We start from the raw sequence: 15,938 nt of genomic DNA, 5'->3' as shown, positions 1-15,938 counted from the left end.
CACTGGACCCTGATGAATTAAATCATTCAAACCTTGAGAATACTTTAATACCAAAAAGCAAAGACTGAAAATTCAGAAGTGACCCTGGGTTTCGTTGTCTATTCAGCTCTTCTGTTTGCTGCCTGAGCCTCTGCACTGGGTTGAGTACCCACAGTGGCCCATTCATAGCTGTCCTACCACCATGGAAATCACCTGGTTACTTGTTTGTCCCCCTGACTAAACCCTGAGTTCTATGGGGTCAAGGGAGGTAACGCATTCATCTCCGTACCTATCAATGCACCTTTGCATATATGGATAAATGGTTGTGGAAATGCATTCATGGCAATAAACACTAGTGGAAGCTTTCAAACAGAAAAAATATCTTAGAAAACATTTTTATGTACAAACCAAGAAAAGAGACAGTGAATTGCGAAGTTTCCCAGCTACAATCAGAGAAAATTTGCAAACCTAGTTCCTTTAATTCCTCTTCCTGAGCCTCCTATGCTACAACCACCTCACTTGTGAACCTTTGGTGAGAATTATATTTGGTACGGAAATTAGAAAGTGACCCATTAGTCACCTTTTAGACCTGTTTAATGGGGAAGTTTTGCTCCCCCTTTATAAGTTTTTCTTAGGAGTCTGTGTAAGAAAATAAATTACATTGACTAGAAATGATGCTAGTGTTCTCTCAGTGTAATGATATGGAGTAAGGATACTGGAAATGTAAATGTAACGAATGGAAATTACGTTATCTAGACAATTTCTAAGGATCTAGTCATTGCTGAAAACTACTTCCATGGGTTATTGTCGATTATAGGACCTAGTTTACCTATAATTTATTTTATGGTAATTTAACCATTAATTAAAATTACTTATGCTGACAGTACTGAAAGGTTCTCAGCCAAGCTAAGCAACTCCTTTCTAAAAGACTGGTGTCGGATGGGAAAGAAACCCATGGCAGCAGTCAGGGGACAACAAGCACACTTGGGTTAAAGTACAACCCCTAGGGTTCAAAGTCAACTATTCTCTCTAGGCTGATACACAGCAAAAGTGAGAGAACAAAAATTAAAAGCTTTGGGATCATTTATGAGAGTTCTAGCAGATGGCATATGGGACAGATAATTTAGTATTTATTGCATATAACTATACTACCATTAAACCATGACAAAAATGCAAAGTATATTAATATAAATTGCAGAATAGAAACAAAGTGTAAAACATCACATTTGCATGTAGAATCACATATTAAACACTGCCTTTAATAAATGACGTTGAAATAAATTAACCATAAATCATCACTAGCCTCATCTTTTGCATACGACAAAACTATTTAATTACCTGTATTAGAGCACAGTCCTTACTGACATAGCCATAAAAATCCAACGTCACCAATGTCAGCTGGACCTCCATCAATAGGTCCTTGTGCTAGCTAGTAGAAATCAAATTCCAACTTGAATTTCCAAAAAGTCACTATGTTCACTTTTTTTTTAAGCTTAAAATGGAAATCCCCACTTCCCCCATTCCCTAAAAGAAAACAACCGCACACAAAAGAGCAAGAAAATTCAAAAGGAAATGTAAATGTCCAGACACACTTCTCTCCTAGCTCTAATCGCATTAAATCAGCTTGGGTACAAACAAGTTGTCACTATTAACCATCCAATAGTCCTTACACAGTCGCCTCAATGTACAAAACCCAGCTATTCTCAGTAAGTTCAAAGGCTATGAAACTTAAAATGTTGAATAGATATTCAATTACAGCATTAATAATTTCCTTATGTTTAAAGTGGAAAGGAGGAGATATTTCACCAATCCTAATTAGAAGCATACGAAATGCCGCTGATTAGCATGAGAAAGGTTATAAATATGAACCTCATTCAAATGTGAATTTGGGGTTAAAGATGATGTGTAATACTCTATAATTCAGTCATCTTTTAAAATTACCAAAAACAGGGGCCGGCCCTGTGGCCAAGTGGTTAAGTTTGCACGCTCCGCTTCAGTGGCCCAGGGTTTCACCGGTTCGGATCCTGGGCGCGGACATGGCACCACTCGTCAGGCCATGTTGAGGCAGTGTCCCACATGCCACAACCAGAAGGACCTACAACTAGAATGTACAACTACGTACTGGGGGGATTTGGGGAGTAAAAGCAGAAAAAAAAAAAAAGACTGGCAACAGTTGTTAGCTCAGGTGCCAATCTTTAAAATTACCAAAAACAAAAACATGGAAAGAGTATTGTTGTTTTGGTCCTACTACCCTTACCTGCTTGTGGAAGGTTTGAAAACATGACTCTGGGCAGAGAAGGGGAACAGGGATCTGCAAGAGCAAGTATCATTTACCCCACGCAGGTAATTTGGGCCTCTAAATTTGTCAGTAATAGGCATTGATACCATTACTCACAAGATCTGGCTATAATTGTTTCACTGAGTAGCCACAGTATGAAAACTGACATACCAATGCAGAGAATAGATGTCAGAGCTAATGGAATGTCAGTAATCTACTAACACAGTAGGTAAAGGAAAACTTAACCACTCAGATCTTTCAGCTAACTGGACTTGTTCCAGGATTTTACTTAGCTATAAAAGAGTCAAGTGATTTTTATTTTTTTCCTTTTTTATTTTCTTTTTTTTTTTTTTTTGGTGAGGAAGATTGGCCCTGAGCTAACATCTGTTGGCAATCTTCCTCTTTTTGCTTGAGGAAGATTGTTGCTGGGCTAATATCTGTGCCAATCTGTACATGGGACACCGCCACAGCACGGCTTGATGATTGGCATGTAGGTCCGTGCCCAGGATCCAAACCTGCAAACCCCGGGCTGCTGAAGTGGAGCACACAAACATAACCACTGCGCCACTGGGCAGGCCCCCTCAAGTGATTTTTAAAATGAGCTATTAGCAATTAAATAAGAGTTATAGCAATCAAATCAAAGAGTTAATACTTTAAAAAAACATGTCCTGCAGTATTTTCAGATTTAACCCAATATCCCCTGTAATCTACATCTAGAAAGCTGTAAAATGAGAACTGCTGGTGATAGATATGATCCTCAGGCACAACGAGAATTTCAATTATCAGAGTAAGAAAGGGTTATATTTGAATATCGCCTTTCATTATTTAAGCTTTTCGCCAAAAGTTTCACCAAAATATATTACCCAGAAATTCCAAATAATAAATGGTATTAGCAATTTTAAGGTAATTTATTTCTTGTCAAGCATCTCATACACTATTACTGTGTATAATGTTCTATTTTACACAATTATTTAAAACGTTTTACACCCCAGGGTATGTTATCCCAAAACACATATATAGTGTTTAGGCCAAATGGTCTAAACATTTGTAGTCCTCTAAAGTCTACAAAAGCCGATCAACAGGAATAGCACGATCAAAGGTGAGAATCAAGAGAAACAAGATTGTCATAATAGCCATCAAGTAGGACAAGGACCTCTATTACATTTATTTGTACAAGGAAGGACACTCACAAAGAGTGAAATAAAAAAGCAAAATTTTGTATCTGGAAATCTACTTCTGTGTGTCAGAAACAGAACAATTTAAGTGTCTTCTCCCAATCAACTTTGATAATGGCATTTTAACAGTTTTCCATTATTATATTGTCGGCCTCTTTCTTTTCAACTGATGCTCTGTAAAAAGTGATTACAGAAAACTTTCATCAGCAGGAAATAATCCATCCCAGGAGGGCTTCACCTACAAGCCAATGTACCTCTGAGTTGTCCTCTCTACCAAGTATGTGTGCAAGGAAAATGTATTAATTTTATATTTAGCTTGAATGAAACATTATTCAAGATAGACGTTACTAAAAGACCAATTTTTTAGACTTTTATGTACCTAAATTTAAGTTCCAGCTCAGTCACTTACTCACTTAGGCAAGTTACAGAACTAATTTATTTAGCCTCTCTAAGCCTCAACTGCCTGAAAATGGAGTATAACCCTGTTGCCTACTTTGCAGCGCTGTCAAAAGGATCAACTCAAACACTACATGCCAACTGTTTAGTTACATGCCTGGCCCATAAGCGCACAGTAAATGAAAGCTCTGATCATTCATAAAATAACTTCTTCACTGTAAATTGGTTACAGTCAAACTAAAACTAATATAGAAAATACATAATGCTCAAAGTACAAATGGATTTCTCTCAAAGAAAAGACACAATCCTTAAAAAGTTTTTTATTGATCTTTTGGTTGTTACTTTTAATCAAATCACATTTCTTTGATTTCTAATTCCAAAATTCTCATGGAAGGAAAAATTCCCATTAGGGAAAATGTGGCACCAGGTTGTACCTTTCTTTAAATCACATTTATGAATCCAATAAGCAAATCTTTTTAAAAACCTAACACATTTAAAGAGGAACGTAGTAATTTTCTCGTGAGACATTAAAATTAATATACAAACCATAAAATAGAAATGTACAAAGTTTGAAAAACTTGTAAATGCTGTACCCAAACTGAAAAAATTGAAAACTTCCAGGAGTTATTTTTGCTCACGGCTACAATCACATAAAGGCACGTGTGTGACCGAAGCAGAGTGAGCAAGGTGGGAGAGCAGTAGAAGAAGATATCAGAGAGGTAAGGTAGGGGTCAGATCATATAGGGCCTTGAGGTTATTATATTAGTATACTGGCTTTTTTTACACTGAATGAAATGAGGAGTCGTGGTAGAGATTTGAGAAGCCAAGTGACGTGACATTATTCAGGGTTTAAATGGATCATGTCTCTGTGTTGAGAATATACCATAGAGGGTCACGGGTGGAAGCAAGGAGACCAATTAAGAGCTGTGGTAGTCCTACTAGTCCTACCACTCTTGTGGCACTCCAGGTTAGGCTTCAACCAGCGTGAGACCAGTGAAGGCGATAAGAAATGATTAGATGTTGCAAGTCTACACTGAAGGGAGAACTAATGGGATTTCCTAATGAATTAAATCTGGAATCTGAGAAAGAGAGAGCGGCCAAAGAAAAATCTAAGGTTTCTGGCCTGAGTGACTCAATGGACAAGGAAGACACTGGGAGGAGCAGGTCTGGAGGGACATCAGCAGTTCCATTTTGGATATGTTACTTTCGAGAAGTCTGTTGAACATCCATGGAGAGATGCTAATTATGAAGTTTGATATATGAGTGTGGAATTCAGACTGGAGGACCAAGCTGGAGGTGAATCTGAGAATTGTGTGCAAATGGAATTTAAAGCCATATTCCTGGTTGCAATCACCAAAGAACATAGCGCAGATAGAGAAGGGAAGATGTTCGAGGACTGATCCCTGGGTCTCTCCAACATTTAGAGGTGGAGGATATAAAAAGGAATCAGCAAATAAGACTGAAAAGAAGCAGCCAAAGATGTAGAGGGGGATGAATGTTGGCGGGAGGGAAGCATTTCAAGTTGGAGAGAATGATCAACAGCATCAAATGCTGATAGGTCAATTAAGATGAGAACTGAGGGGCCGCCCCGGGCCGAGCGGTTGAGTGGTTAAGTTTGCGCGCTCTACTTTGGCGGCCCAGGGTTGAGCCAGTTAGGATCCCGGGTGCGGACACGGCACCGCTCATCAGGTCATGCTGAGGCTGCGTCCCACATAGCACAACCAGAAGGACTTACAGCTAGAATGTACAACTATGTACTGGGGGGCTTTGGGGAGAAGAAGAAGAAGGAGAAAAAAAAGAAGAAGAAGATTGGCAATAGACGTTAGCTCAGGTGCCAATCTTTAAAAGAAAAAAAGAGAACTGAGAATTGACCCTGGGATTCAGCTGCATGAAGATCTTTGGTGACACTGATAAGAACAGTTTTGATGGAATGGTGGGATGGAAGCCTGGCTGGAGGGAGTTCAGGAGAGAAAATGAAAGGACAGAAATTGGAAGCAGTGAATATAAACAAATTATTGGGAGGTGTTTTGCTTCAAAGGAGAGTAAAAATAGAGCAGTAGCTGGCAAGGAAGATAAGGTCAAGAAAAGGTTTTATAAAACGAGACAGGATGTTTGTAGGCTGCTGGGAATGGAAGATGAGAGGAGAAAATTATGAGAGCAATCTCCTTGAGTAGGTGAAAAGGAATGGAATCTTGTACACACACGGAAAGATGGTAACATGGAAAGCTCACCTACGGTGACAGGGAGCAAGACAAGCTCTGTGAGTGCCGATACTACAAGTTAGGGTGATAGGGAGAGGGAGTCTGCAGAAGCTCTCTTCTGACTGCTTCCATTTACCCAGTGAATTAAGCGGCAAGGTCAGCAGCAGAGAATAAAGTTGGGGAAGAGTTCCGAGGCCTGAGCAGCAAAGCAAAGGTGTGAAATAGTCATCTCGGAGCACAGTTGAGGCAATGGAGTAGGGACATATAAAATGGTTGTCTGAAAACGGAAGGGCCCACTTGGAGCTTTGGAAGAGGAACTGTCTCAGAATCATTAACAGTACAGTACTGGATTAGAATAGGCAAAACCTGGAACAGAAGGAAGACCAGTTAGGAGGCTATTTTAGCAGTCCTCAAGAGCAGCTGGAGGACAACTGGGAAACAGATTTAAGAGTCATTGTGAAAGCAGAACCATTTGCCAGGCAACTAGAAGTGACTGAGGAAACGAATGAAGTGAAGGACGGCGTGTAAGTGTTGAGCTTAAGCGAATGCCCCTGAATGGCAATGCCCCTGATGAACTCAAAGAACCCAGTTCACGGGGCCGCCCCGTGGCCGAGTGGTTAACTTCGCACTCTCCACTTTGGCGCCCCCGGGGTTTCGCCGGTTCGGATCCTGGGTGTGGACCTAGCACCACTCATCAGGCCACGCTGAGGCGGCATCCCACATAGCACAACCAGAAAGACCTACAACTAGAATATACAACTATGTACTGGGGGGCTTCAGGGAGGAGAAGAAGAAAAAGAAGGAGATTGGCAACAGATGTTAGCTCAGGTGCTAATCTTTAAAAAAAAAAGTGAGATGTGTCTATAAAAAAAAGAACCAGTTCAAGATTGCAAAAATTAGTAAGCAGTTGGGCAGCAGATTAAAGCAGTAAGTTAAATTTGAGTGAAGAGAAGAAAGAAGGTTTTAAAAGATTAAAAGTGTTAACAGTGTCAAAGCATGTTTCTGTTTCTGTGTTGTTATCATCATTGTTCTGGGTGATTAAGACAACCAAGTGGTAAACTGAGGAGGATGGGAAAAATTGGTAAGAAAGAACAGAGCTTTATTTGATAAAGGAAAGGGATGCAAGAAACCTTTATAAAATTGTTTATACAGAAAGCTTATACGCTAGGCACTGTTCTAGGAACATCATCTCCTTTAATCCTAAAAATAACCATGAGTAGATGCTCTTTTATCTTTGTTACAGTGAAGGAAGACAAAGTTTAGAGAGGTTATGTAACCTTCACAAGGTAAGGTGATTAATGGCATGGCCAGAACTCAAACCCAAGTCTGAATGCCCCAAAGTCCAAGTTCTCGACCACTACACAAGCCGCGCTCTGTAAAATTAAGGGCCTGGGAGAGGTAATATAGTTTGTTTAGCTTCCCAGGAGAATTTCAGAGCTAAAGATCTTACAGATGGAATTATTCTAAAGAATGACACCGTCCAAGGTGTAGTCAAGCCTATAACTAGCTAAATATATAAATGCAGAGGTCACAGTTTAGGAAATCAAGGAACTCAGAGCAAAAATGCATTGGAGGGGTGATCCACATCATAGCTGAAATCACCAAAATGCATAGTAGGGGAAAAGCTAAAAGGAGAGCCAGATGCTATCATCGTGAAGGAAGGTCGGCCAGTAAGAGACTTCACAAGAGAAAGTAGTGCTGAAAGATGGTTCAAAGAAGATGGCATGGAAGAAACAGCAGAAAAAAGGGTGTCCCACAGAACTAGGAGGAAGGGCTTGAAGCGGGTGGGAATGTCAGGATTTGTGTCAGGGGAAAAGGCAGATGCCAGCTGTGCCTAGACAGAATAGTCAAGGAAAAGTTTAAAGATAAAGGGAATTTTCATTCATTCAGCAACTTTCAATGCATATTTATTGAAGGCCTACTAACTCTTCCAGGCACAGGAGGAAAATAGTGGGGGTGGGGAATGGGGGGGTGATATGGGCAGATTATAAGTGGGGTGGGTTCCATCATGGGCAGAGCAGAAGGGTCTAGATTTTCGGTGATTCTTAACCTTTTATTTTGGTGTGGGTGAGGGGACCTTTGAAACACCTGTGGACCCTAACTCTAGATAAATAGATATCCACAAAAAAACTGTACACTGATAAGTGGGATAGAATTATAAATGAATGAATCATGAATCAGCATCTCTAGTTCTTCTCTGGTCAAGCAAGCCAAAGGAATATGGCCCAATGTCTCATCTCTCCCCTCTCCTACCATAAACTACTGGATACTGAAAATACTGTATTTATTATCTAAGACATCATCGAGACCACAAGCTGTAAAATATAAGAAACATGCTAGAAAACGTAGGTTGTATGACTGTTGCTCATAGAACAAACTTGGAGGAATGAATTTCTCTGTCCCCTCTGCTGTTTTCTGACCCTCTACCCTCCCAACTCTATTTCAAATGCCCAACAGGACACCTTGTGCTGTTTTCAGCAAAGCGGACTTAGGTCTGTTTTGCTTTATAGAAACAGGAACACAAATTAGTTGATTGAAAAATTGACTCAATGGGCCAGAGACCACTAATATTAGAGAACAAAAAGAAATAAGATAGCCCCTGCTTTTAGGAGCTCATAGTGGAAAAGACAGACAGGTAAGGATGTTTTAGCTCAAAACACAGATACTTTTGAGAATAGTTCTGTTCTATCAACAAGTTTCTGGTCTCTTCTTTACGTGATATAAACACAGTTCATACAAACACACTTACTTAAAATCCAGTGCTATTCTGGGCACTTGCATTTTAAAATTACAACAGGGGCTGGCCCGGTGGTGCAGCAGTTAAGTGCACATGTTCCACTTCGGCGGCCCGGGGTTCACCAGTTCAGATCCCGGATGCAGACATGGCACCACTTGGCAAGCCATGCTGTGGCAGGTGTCCCACATATAAAGTAGAGGAAGATGGGCATAGATGCTAGCTCAGCACCAGTCTTCCTCAGAAAAAAAAAAAAAAAAAAAAGGAGGCTTGGCAGCAGATGTTAGCTCAGGGCTAATCTTCCTCAAAAAAAAAAAAAACAGAATACAACAAAATTAGGAGTCTAACTTACCATCATTTTTTCAAAAAGATCCAGTACTTCCTTTTCTGACAAATTCAAAGATCGTTCATCGTATAATGGCTGAGCTGCTGGAAACTCACTCATTGCAACTTGAGAATCGATGGGATGTTGAATAAGAAGTTTTTCTTTTTTGACAGTAGATTTTCTAAAACTTGTAATTCGGTCACGCTGCAAAGAGAACAAAATAAGAAGCCCTAAGAAATAGATCAAGAATCACAGATATGAAGAACTGCGACATCAAAGTGGCACTTAGCATAATATATATATCATTATTGTCTTTTGACAAAATGTTATTTTAAGCAGCAAGCTCCAGTTAAAGATTGTACTATTTTGAAACCTTGAGGCAGCCCTTCAGCCTCAGAAGTCTAGGGGGTGAAAAGCATTCCTCAAAAGTAAAACGTAGTCCCTTGTCATTTCTGTTTTGCACAGTAAATAGGTGAAAAATTCCTGCATCGAAGTCATGTGGTTGTTGGAGGGAGAAGGTATGTTTGGTGGCAACTGTCGAACTATGAGAAAAAGAGAAAGAAAATAAAAAGAGCTTCCAGGGGCGGCCCGGTGGCACAGCAGTTAAGTGCACACGTTCTGCCTTGGCAGCCTGGGGTTCACTGGTTCAGATCCCAGGTGCGGACATGGCACCGCTTGGCAAGCCATGCTGTGGTAGGCATCCCACATATAAAGTAGAGGAAGATGGGTACAGATGTTCGCTGGGGGCCAGTCTTCCTCAGCAAAAAAAAAAAAAAAAAAAAAAAAGAGGATAAGCAGATGTTAGCTCACGGCTAATCTTCCTCAAAAAAAAAGAGCTTCCGATATCCCATTCTAAGGGGAAATTATAGTAATGTTTCTCTTCTTCAAAGTGTCAAAAATTGTGACAAGTGTCTATGAATACTTTGTCAGTGTAGCATTAGAGTATAATGGTTAAGAGCAGAGACTCTGGAGCCAGGCTACCTGGGTTTGCATCTGCCATTCACTAGCTGAGTAACTGTGTACAAATCCTTGGTCTCTCTATGACTGTTTCCTCATCTTAAAATAGAGATAATGAGTTAATGTATGTTAAATAAGTAAAGAATGTTATTACCAACCCCACAGGATTATGGTGAGATTTAAATAAGTTGATACGTTTAGTGCACTCAGCTACTCTTTATTATTACTATTGTTGTTACTACAACTATCATTATTATTTCCCCCACCTTTCTCTTCCCTAAAAAGTGGGACCATTAAGGAAGCAAAATAAAATTAAAAACATCACCTTTTCCATTTACTGAAAATATAACAAACAGAAATATCTTATTCCTACATCTACTATGATGCAGAACTTGCTGGTTTATGGATATTGACTCTGAATCATGGATTCCATGTACAATCTCTAATAATTAGCTTGCTATTTTGCATAAAGTGAGTTAACCACTCCAGTTTCATGGAAACAGGCATCCTGTTTTAAACCACAAAACATCAGACATCCAAAATTAGTAATGATCATAAAACTGAATGCAACTCAGTTTTATTCTGCATTCTGTTAGGAAGCACATGCATACCGTCCGGTCATGTTAAACAAGCAGATGTGTTAGAAATGAGGACAGTGCATCCTCACTGCCATGTTACTCAGGCCTCATAATCACTTCAACAATACAAAAAGCATCACAGAAGTTATTACCACAGCTTATGTAACATTCCCTTGACCCCCACTGAGAAAACATACTTTTTGTTTTGCTTCAAAGAACACTTTTTTTTTATCAAAAGGTGTACTTTGAAAGAAACATGATCAGTTTTAAGCAGCTTATTTAGGATTACAAAAATGATTTTAGTACGTGGTTGCTTACAAAGAGATTATATAAATCATATATTTTAGAGCTGGGAAGAAACTTGAAAAATCATCTAGACCAACTCTCTTATTTTACAGAAAAAATGACTAGCTAAATTCATGAGTCCCTGGTTCATACCCGTGTTCACATTAAGATTCATTTCTTTGAATCATCTTGAACTATATTTTTAAATTTTCTTTTTAACTCTTTGAGGAAAATTAACTTGCTTTAGATATGTAGTATATCTTCAAACAACTCGAAAAAAAAAATTAAGCAATCCCAAATAAGCTGAATACATACCCAACAGTCAAATTTCACTAAAAGATTTGATGGACATAAAAGCATTTAAATATGCAATCAACTATCAAATCAACCTATCTCTGTTCTCTTCCCTTCATATCACTTAATATTTACTTCCGCAGTGCCGGCTTTTTTACTGAGCAGCATTATTTACATAAAGATTTGATCTTCCACTATGCCCTTCATTTCTATCTAGAAAATTGGCTTTCGCTTTCAGCTATATCTTGATAAGAAAATGAAGTTAAGCCACATACTGTCACTTCTTTAAATCACTAACAATATTTTACATTATTTGTAGATAGGTAATTTCACAAAGAAAAAAGTGACACTGCTTAAAATACCATTTCTTAAAGGTTTAGCTATAAAAGGGCATATTTAAATTTTAAGCCCATAACTTTTAACAAGTTTTACTATGCTAGACTCAGCTCAAAAATATTGAAGGATTTTGAATTTAATAGTACATATCTGACTAACATAATGAACTTAACTTCCTTTCTATTTTAAAATAATTTCCTGTAGTATTAATGCTAACCTTTAAAATATTCATAGTCAATTTACTTGGCTATCAGAAAAGGAAACATCTGTTTTCCAGTGAGATTTACATAGAGACAAAAAAAGTCTGGTTAAGGTATATATCAGGATGATATATCAAAATTTTGATGAGTTCTTATACAATTGTTTATGTGAATATTCCAAAAAAGAAAAGTCATTCTATTGACAGTTCTTCCATTCTCCTGTACTTTGTAAACACGCAGACATTTTATGTCTTGCATATATCAATGCCTTAATGTCCATCACTTTAATGAAAAAGCAACATGCATAATAATGCAATCCCATGCTACTAAGACCACCTTACCACATCATCTGCCAAAGTTTTTATTTGAATGTTCTATTAAAACCAAAAGGAAAAAAGAAAAGAAATACCTGTCAGATAAGAGAAATTCATAGATCAAACAAGAAAATAATAATTGAAGGATTCTCATTTTTTATTTTATCAACCAGTTAAAAAGAATTAGAAAGTTTAAATATAGAAATAAGCACTTCTTTACAAAATGAAAAAGACAACTTTTTAAGGATTAAAAATGAAGGTTTGGTGGGGGGTGTCTATTTGCTTTAGAAGATGATTCCCAAGGTCCCAAAGTCAGATTTGGATCAGACATCACTACACAGTGCTCCAACACGAGCAAAGACACAGTGAAGTCCAACGCCCGTTCAAGTTTTTTCAAAATTTTAGAATGAATAAATCATGTTTTTAAGATACACAGATTTAGAAAAACACGAACAAGAGGGAAAATGTCACGTCAGTTACATCTGATTGATATTTAAAGGACACCTTTATAAATATTCTAGATAAAGTTGAACTCATGATTTTGTTAACATATGCCCCTTTCTCAAAAACATCAACACTTTTTTTTCACATGTGGTTTTCTACGTCTAATGCTGAGACTCATTGGCAAGGGTGTATTCTAGTTAAAATGCAGTGGTTAATAAAAACTACCACGTAACAAATATGGGCACCGCTATTTGAAGAATTAAGAGTACAGCAATACTAAAGCAATAAAGCAGTACTAAAGTAAAGGAAGCAAAGTCATATCTAATAATTTAGTAATCCTCCATGATTCAGATGATACTTTAGGATCTTACAAGAACATACCATCAGCACAAAGGGCAGTTATTATTATATTATAAATATGTCGAAGTACGAATTAAGACACGTGATTAGGAAAGAACCAGATTTTTAAAAATCGCCCGTTGGGAATTGAAATTAACCCTCCAGCCACATCCTGTAAATTTATTTCTTACAACAGAAGCTGAATAACATGCATCAACTTGGTCATGCATGGTTACATCCTTTTTTACTAAGAAAAATATGGTCTTCTCACTGGCGAGGAGAATTCCATGAGCTTTAAAAAAGTGAGAATTATTTGGTCTCAGATCTCAGGAAATGATGTTCAAATACCACCAACGAAGTGCTGTTAAAGAGCCCCTCCCCTGGATGAGCTGGGACAGACACACTATTATATGTCTAGTTCTTTTTCTACTTTTAATCCATCAACTCCCTCAGGGATCTAGACTTCTACATCTTTGTACTACGTCTTCATCACATCCTGCTTACACAAACCCCAATCAATCTTTACTGCCTAGGAAAAAGAAAAGAAGGGGGATTATTTATATCAGAACTGAAGCCACTGCAAGAGAGATCAATTCACCCTAGGAGTATCTCTACCCGGGATTTGCTCTTTAATTTTCCCACTGGATGACAGAAAACTGTTTCATGCACAATGACAAGCTTCATGATTTCCTGTAAAGTGAAATCAGAGTGAGAAATGTCGGTCTCAATGTGCCTCAACTACCCTGCTACCATCTGGATAGGTACCTGTCCACCTGTGTGGTTACTAGACAGGTTACACAGTTCTTCAAGCAACTCCTGGTTATGTTTTCTTCCTATCCTTCAGGGTTATAACCTCAAGATTGGAAACACATCTATATCTTCAAAGCGAGAATGTCAATTAGGGGAAAATACAATTTGATTTAGTCAAAGTCTCTAAGTTAAGGTACACATATGTCTGGAATGCCTTAAATCTCTATCTCAATTGAATACATGTTGACAGTTTAATCGTGGGGGACAGAAACAAGAAGAAAAGGATTGCTAGCAATATTTCTACCTTGTCTTATGGCAAGAGACTTGAGTTCTCTTCCTCCACCCCAACTCTTTTTTTTTTTAAGTTAACATATTTTTTGTCCATATCAAATCACACAGTATGGAGTTAGAGACCACTAAAGTTAGATGGAATTTGAGATAATCTGGTCAAAACTTCTCATTTTACAAATGATGCAACCGAAGCTTGAGGAGGCTAACTGACCTGCCCAAGAACCACAGATCTGCTTATCACTAGATGCTAACTCTTAAGTCAACATACAGCCTTTTCAGTTGGTATAATCAAGCTGTAGGATATTAGGGTCGAATTACCAAATTGAAAGAGTTCGTGGTAATCTCAAATTCACGGATACCCCCAAGCCCCATCAGTTTCATTTTCCTCGGGCAACTGCCTTTTGCCATCATTACCCAGGAGGCCGAGATCCCAAAGAGCATTCCCCTGGCATTCATTCCTTCCCCAATGCATCGTACACGTCATCTACCGAACTCACTTTGACCAATATACTCTGTGTTCTTTGACTGGCTAATTCATTAGTTATTCTCCATATACAAACTATATACAAATTTGCATTCTCCAGTCTTTCATAATTCTTAAATTTTACCTTCCTAATTATACCTTAATATTGCGACAATTCTAAGAGTCAGACTTCTTTTCTCAACTTTCTTAGGTGGGTAGCAGGAGGGAAAAAATGGGTATACAATTAATAACCAAATGGAAACACTTCATGACACAAAGGGGGCAAAATGTCTCAGAGGGTCAGGACAGACTTTCAGAAAGGAGGGTACCATTTATGTTAATGGTACCATCTGCATTCCATTTATCCAGTTTTAAGACTTCCGTTTCACCTTGGTCCCCTCCCTCTCTTTCATTCCCAACAGCCAAGCAGTTGTCCAGTTCCATGGCAATCCTTCTGCAGTTCTGTCTTCATTCTCACACACAATATCCCAGTTTAGATTCTGATTGCCAGCAAAAAGCCTCCTAATAATTACCTCTGCTTCCATTCTATTGCTAAAGTCGTCATTTTAAAGCAAACATCTGGTTCAAACCACCATCACCTCTTACCTAGATTTCCGTACTAACCTCCTAACCTGCCTGTCTGCTTCCACCTTTACCCTCCTACAGTTAAACACATCAGATAAAGTGATACTGTTAAAACTGAAGTTAGATCATGTTACTCCTCTGCTCAAAACTTTCCAATGGCTATTTTCACTCTGAGTGAAAGTCAAAATCCTTACAATGGCCTACAAGGCCTTATTGATCTGCACACTCTCCATAACCCTTTGACCTCATCTCCTACTAGTGTCCCTTTCATTCACACAGCTCCAGTCATACTGACCACCCCACTGTTCCTCAATAAGCCAATCAGACACAGGCACTGGCCCTTCCCTCTGCCTGGAATGCTCGTTTCCATTATCCATATCCCTTACTCCATCATCCTCTTCCTTTGAGTTTTTGCTCAGTGAGGTCTACTCTGTGCATCCTATTTAAATGGAAACACTCACCTCCTCCATGCACTCCTGATCTGCTTTACCATGCTCTACTTTTCCTTTTTTCAATAGAATTTATCACATCTAACATAGTCTATAATTTACTTTATTATTATTATTATTGTCTGTTTCTCCCACCAAAATATGAGCTCCATGGCAACAGAGTTTGTGTCTATGCGGTTTAGGGATGTAGCCCGAATGCCTAGAGCAGTGCCTGGCACATGGACGCATAATAAACATTAGAAATGACTATCACATGCCCGTTCATATTCATGGCGCCTGACGACCTACTGAATAAAGACTAATATCCTTCATATGGTATTCAAAGCCCTGTAGGATTCAGCCCTAGGCTACCTACTCCTTCCCTTGTGATCCAAATGCTAGAGAAGACAACAATGGAAATCCTTTTCCCTTGCACGCCCCATATGTCCTGTTTGTGCACCCACTGTTCTCTCTATCTGGAATGCCCATCTAGCTAGACACATTCCTATTTCTAGAGCTTCCCTCGAGTTTACAGTTTGGTTATTGATAAACCAAATGTGAAGTCTTGGTCAAAAATAACACTAGA

General features: G+C 38.6%; 1 protein-coding gene across 7 annotated transcripts in view; it reads right to left on the bottom strand.

Moving 5' to 3' along the window:
• The window catches only part of DIAPH2 (diaphanous related formin 2), an 814,964-nt gene that overhangs the window by 748,454 nt on the left and 50,572 nt on the right, over positions 1–15,938 (bottom strand). For 5 of the 7 annotated variants that reach the window (XM_023634104.2, XM_001914669.6, XM_070258086.1 and 2 more), the window contains exons 2-3: positions 12,080–12,112; positions 9,116–9,292 (exon numbers count right to left, since the gene is read on the bottom strand). In XM_023634104.2, coding sequence (XP_023489872.1) covers positions 9,116–9,292; positions 12,080–12,112 — 210 coding nt within the window. The remainder of the gene's footprint in view (positions 1–9,115; positions 9,293–12,079; positions 12,113–15,938) is intronic. The other 2 variants (XM_023634106.2, XM_070258089.1) reach the window with 1 other exon arrangement.

Source organism: Equus caballus, chromosome X (genome assembly GCF_041296265.1).
Source record: "Equus caballus isolate H_3958 breed thoroughbred chromosome X, TB-T2T, whole genome shotgun sequence".
Classification (NCBI taxonomy): Eukaryota; Metazoa; Chordata; class Mammalia; order Perissodactyla; family Equidae; genus Equus; species Equus caballus.
Note: the sequence above shows the minus strand (reverse complement) of the source record. Positions and strands in the feature narration are given on the sequence as shown.